Genomic DNA, 6,000 nt, shown 5'->3' on the forward strand with positions numbered 1-6,000 from the left:
CTTTAACTCTATGTTTTGGTTAAAAGTGACAAATATAATGTATTCACACTTGACTAGTATTATGCTTTATATATGTCAATGTGTGTTGAGTTGTAAATATTCATTATGTTTCTAGATTTTTTGTTCTGTATATCACGTTTATTATATTGATTTGTTTTATGTATATATTATGTTAGGCCTAAGGTTTGTATAATTTTGTGCCAATGTTTTTGATGGACAAGACATACAAAGTTGTTGCATCCTTTCTACAGATTGAATTTAAGTATCTATTTATTTTCAGAGCACAGCCTTTGCCCCCAGTTGGAGCGAAAGGACATGGAAGAGGGCTGTCAGCTAACTACGAGGATGGAATGGATGACATGCCAGTAGTAATTCAGAAGAAAAGTCTCCCACCTATAGAAGGGACAGGTGGAGAAGATGCTGAGAGGAGGAAAAGGAAGAAGAAAAAGAAGAAGAACAAAGGCAATGATGATATGGAACTAAGCAACAGAAGTGATAAGAGTGACTAGACTATAGCTAGTATGGTCATGACTCATACTTGCTGGAACAATAATTCGATCTTAGTCTGCATACTGTGATATTACTTCCAATAATCATCTTAAACACATAATTATATTTATAGAAAAAAAAACAATATACATGTAATAAAAGAAATAGAGTAACTGTAGCTTATCAAATTTCAACATTTCACAGCTTTGATTCATAGTTATAGGAAATCTTTAATATTCAAAATATATATTTCATTGAGATAAGTTGAACTCAAGTAGATGTTGGTGACTTTTTTAAAGATTAAGTTTAAATATAAAAATGGATTTGTTACATTGTTATACAAGTCATGTTTCATTTTAAAATGTACCGCTTATTTTAATGCTTGAAAAATTGTTTTTGAATAGGCAAAATTCCAATTATCATTATCAAAACGGGTTATTCAATTCATATATGTAGTATTCAGAGATACACTAAAGCTCCAGTCTGCATAATAGGATCTGTAATTGTATCCTCATGACACTGCATTGGCAATTTTTATATTTGTATTTAAGATACTACAAGAGATAAACTATTTTTGATTCACAAACTATTCTTATTTGTAAGAGAAGAACTGAAAGATTATTTAATTATATGCAGCTATTAGCAATCTTAGATAAACAAGGTCAAGTCCATGTAAGTTATGTCAAATGTATGATCTCTTAAACCCTGCACGTTTGTGTGTCAAACTGAAAATATTTATAACGTGATATAAATGACAATCAAAAATGGTACAAGAGCTATTATGTTACTTTTTCATTGATCATATTACACTGGCAGTTTATTTATTCATATTTGTAAAACCTCTCCTAAATACATCTCAAGTACAAAACATAAAATGTGGAGTCATTATGTAGAACGTTTATGTATGGTGGCGTGATTGTGTGGAATTCCCCTATTTATTCCATAACAGCCGGTTATTGATTCTAAGCTACTGATGTAATACCTGCAATATTCCCCTACAGAATGTCTGATAAGATTGCTATTGACTGAAGGAAGAGATTATTGGAAAAATCATTGTGAATATTACTTTTGTTGTCATCTGGTTGTGAGTTTGGTATCCAAGTGTATAATATATCATCAAGTATTTATTTCCTATACAGACATCAGTGTATTTGATATCATGATGATGTATATCAAGAGCATAAAAATCATCCTTTAGTATGATAGTGCCTCATGTCATTTCTTTTGTTTGTACATGTAATGTTATTTGTCATTCAGATCTATCTATATTTAAGCTAGTCCAGTTATTGTCTAGCCTTGGGGTTGTTGTCGGTGGAAGCATAGTCTGTCATTCTGCAAAATGTTCAAGATATTCAAATGAAACTTGGTACACATGTCGCCCTGAGACGGTATGCAGCAAGGCTCAGAACTCCGGTTTAGTTATTGTTGAGCTATGCCCCTTTTTGATTAAAAAAACAATATACAAGTGTTTGCGGTCGCTCTGCAGAGCGGTTGTTAAACATTGATTAGTCTGAAATGTTCCTGTATCCGTCCACATGATCTAAGAGTCATGTATGCGCATTTCTTGCTGGGCTTAAAAGTATAACTTAGTTTTAGTTTTTTTAGATTTTATATGCTAACATTTTATTTAAGAATGATACAATCATGTACATATTTTGATGTTTTGTGCCATACGTATGCTTAAGTCCTCAAGTTATGTATCAAGTCATGTTTCATTTTTCAAATTATTTTGAAATCACATTATGTGCACTTTACTCATGTGACTATTTAGACTCGTTGTGATTTATGATGATGATCTATTGCTTTACTTGCATCTTACCAAGAATTCCAGCAAACATGTATTCATAAACACTTTGTTAATTCACAGATGTATCTACATTTCTATGATTGTGTTGCTAAATGTTGCTGTTTTGTTAAAATGTTAAATTATACAAAAACATTTATATAGATACGGATTCCTATAACCAAGAAAATTGAGGAAAATAATGCCAGTTAAAAATAGAGTAGAATAAAAAGTATATATATATACTAGAGTATCTTTTGACATTGTACAACAATGGTTAGAGTCTTTTTCAATTCATCAATGTGCTGTTTAAGTCCAGAAAACATGTGCTTATTGAGTGCCATAGTTATGTATAACAAATTGTGTAATATAATATCATGTCTGTATATAAGTTGACAGTTTAAGTTTGTTATTCGTGTTAAAGTTTATTATTTGCTATACATGTTTTGAATGTTTTAAAGGCCTTAATGTTGGTTTATATCTTTACGAAAGGAACCAAAAACACGCTTTATGAAAGCTGTAATAATTTTGCCATTAACAACTGTGCTTCACAAATGTTTTACAACATGTTAAGTATATCGTATATCACTTACAAAGTTGAATATTTTGTAAACAGGTGTGGTGAGCAAAAATAATAATCTTCAAATGCAATAAAAGCATTGAAGTAACCCTTTTTCTACCCATCATAATTTTGTTTCATCAATAAAGGGTAAAATATATGACCATATATAGTTAAACACATTGTCTATATGAATATGTTTGTTATTTCAATATTGTTGTAGGGAACCAAGAATAGCTTGTACCGTAAATATGTGCCTTATAAATTGCTTACCATTGAACTATTTTTTCTTAAAAGCTATTAAAGATATTCAAAAGGCGTCCTAGATATCATTGAGGAAGTATAAATAAGGTTGAATTGGGGAAGAAAATATCTGTGCTCTTTATCAGACTTACCTATATGATATGTCATACGATATGCCACTGAATAATGTTTACCTTAATTATTGAATGGCACTTGACGGCAATTGAAATATTATCAGCTTGTCGTAACCTTATGTATCTAAGAGCCATAAATATTTACCCAGTGTCTTGACGATATGGATAATGCAATGTTAACCCTTTTAAATAGAAAATATGTTAAGCGTGGCCATGAAATGAATGATACTTTTAAGGTAACAATTGAAACCAATTGCAATATAATAAACATTATCATGATTGTTAGACTTTCAACTGATATAATTATGGTAACCAATGATCATATGATTCGGAAGTTTTATCCAACATTAAGTCACAATTGAATTGTATAACTCAATAACAAGCATACAATTTGTACTTGACAAAAGGACAATGTCCTATTTTTATAATGCTGTCATATCTGGTATAAACATGCATGTTTTATAATTAACAAAATGTATTTGTGTACATTTGTGTAGTTGTGCATGGGTTAAACAGAATGGCCTATTGTTTTGTAAATAGTAAGCGAAAGAGAAAGAACAAGATATCAGTATACTTGGTTAAGTTGCCCGATTTATTTCACTCAGGAAGTAATATGATATGTGAACAATTTGTAGTAAATATCACAGTCATTGTGAACTATTGAAATTCAATAGCTTGTAGGAATGTTATGGGGATTTCCCCTTGATAAAAAGAGCCAATAAGAAAAGCTCATTCTGTGTGAATAATTTATACCCCATGCTTTGCCAGGTTTATATTCAGCAGGTTTAATGCATCTTTAAAGTATTATATTAATGTTCAATGTTTGAATACCTTATCATTGATTTATAGAGGTTATCGTTTTCGGTACTTGTTTAGCATGTAATAAGCTCTTTATCAAAAAACATGATGAAGCAAGTTTCTATATAGCTATTCCTTCAGACCCTTATACCAAATATGTACTTATGTTTGTAGCTTGTTTTTTCACTGTCTCTATCAAATGTATGATTCATATTCATGTTGTGCTGTAATTAGAGCCTTTCACTTCGTTTAAGTGTATAGTTCCTGATCTGAAATGTTTTTATTAATCAAAATAGCCTTTTTTGTTATGAATCAAGGGTTGTGTTGAGTGCTACTATGATTGTTTTCATTGTGCCATAGTTACGTGAATCTGTGTCATTGCTTAATGTATTTGTTTATTGCCTTGAGAGAGTACGTGCTCAGAGACATAGAAACATGAAGACATCTTGAATAGGGTTTAATTTGATTTAAAGATCAGAATCGACATGCTTTAATATAAAATTATAATATTCACATGTGTATATGCATTTAGTATCTAGTTAATTATTATCTGATTTATGACCTTATGATCTAATTGCTTGGTCGTCTGTTCAACCAATCATTGTTAAATTTTTGCACTTAAAGTGTGCACATCGCATAAGTATCTAAATATCAAGGTGTTGGCTATAACTTGTATGTATTTGAGTAATTGGTTTGAATATTTGCAGTGCAGTTAGCCTTGTTAAAATCATTCCTATAAACATTACATTGTTTGTATGTGCATTAAATGTTTTTGTATTCTGTGTTATTGTTATGAATGATTCTTGAATAAAAGTTTTCTTTATCTTTTGATTTGTACTTTTTTAAAGTAACATGTTACTTTCTAATACCATTAAGTAACTGCAATGTATCTTTCTATTGTGTTTTCACTGACGACCATAGCAATACAGTAGTTGAATCAAAATTATTTAAATGCGATATACAGGGTCAATGTTTATATGAAAAACTACAGAACGGTCCAGTAGTCGATAGTTGGAATACGAACCCCATTAATGGCACAGGGTCAACACAATGACATAGAACTGAAAAACAATCACAAACCAGAAATTTAGAACAACAAAAAACTCTAAAATCAACCCACTACATGCATAAAACTTGAGGTGATTAGCAAGGATTATTAGGTACCGCCTTCGAAGGGTCTGTAACTCTGTTGAACATAAATTTACTAGGGGTTTAAACAAGTTTGTGTGCACATCCTCACTCTTATCCCAACATTCCTGAATAAAGTAAAAATGTAAATTTATGGTAACTCTTATCAAAGTATGTATGAACTTGAGGAAACTTGAGAATAAAACAATGAATAATAAAACTAAAAAAGTAAACCTCAAGTACTTAAATGATTACATTTATTGTTGTGTTAAAGAGTGAGAGTGTGCCTGCTTGAATCATCTTTATGGTGCCTGCTTGAATCATCTTTATGATAGCCGCATCTTCTTAAAGTTGATGCGTAATAGCTTTTAAAATGGGGTTTATGCTCCTTGGCTGGTCTTGTCCCGAAGGTTAGATTTGGCTAAGTTGGTATAAAAATTACTTGTCACGTCTGGGCGTCTATATCTATTACCTATACAAAAGATCACCCGAGAAAAACATATGCATGTATGGCAATATATACATTAAGAATACAACCTACGTTTTCAGCCCATGAAATTGCAGACCATTAAGAATTTCAACTTACGCATGTAAACTTAAAAGGTTCAACCCACTGCAACTCATTCAATACACAATCCATGCGTCAGATTTTGCTTGGACAATGTATCAGCCAATGAGGTTGTATTTTAAGTCAGTTAGATAACCTGAATTAAAATCTTAATGATTAAGAAGAGCTCGTTCGCAATGCATACTCTGCCCAATCACGAAGATTTGAATTCATGTCATCTAACTAATACATAATGATGCTCTTTGCAAAGAAAACTGTCAGCATTTTGACCTCTGATTACCCAGTTTTAAACTCTACC

General features: G+C 31.2%; 1 protein-coding gene across 8 annotated transcripts in view; it reads left to right on the forward strand.

Moving 5' to 3' along the window:
* The window catches only part of LOC128234262 (mucin-5AC-like), a 141,779-nt gene extending 136,950 nt beyond the window's left edge, over positions 1-4,829 (forward strand). For all 8 annotated transcript variants that reach the window (XM_052948383.1, XM_052948387.1, XM_052948389.1 and 5 more), the window contains one exon: positions 281-4,829. In XM_052948383.1, coding sequence (XP_052804343.1) covers positions 281-509 — 229 coding nt within the window. In that variant the 3' untranslated portion in view covers positions 510-4,829. The remainder of the gene's footprint in view (positions 1-280) is intronic.
* The last annotated feature ends 1,171 nt before the right edge of the window (positions 4,830-6,000 follow it).

The sequence above is a fragment of the Mya arenaria genome, chromosome 5 (genome assembly GCF_026914265.1).
Source record: "Mya arenaria isolate MELC-2E11 chromosome 5, ASM2691426v1".
NCBI lineage: Eukaryota > Metazoa > Mollusca > Bivalvia > Myida > Myidae > Mya > Mya arenaria.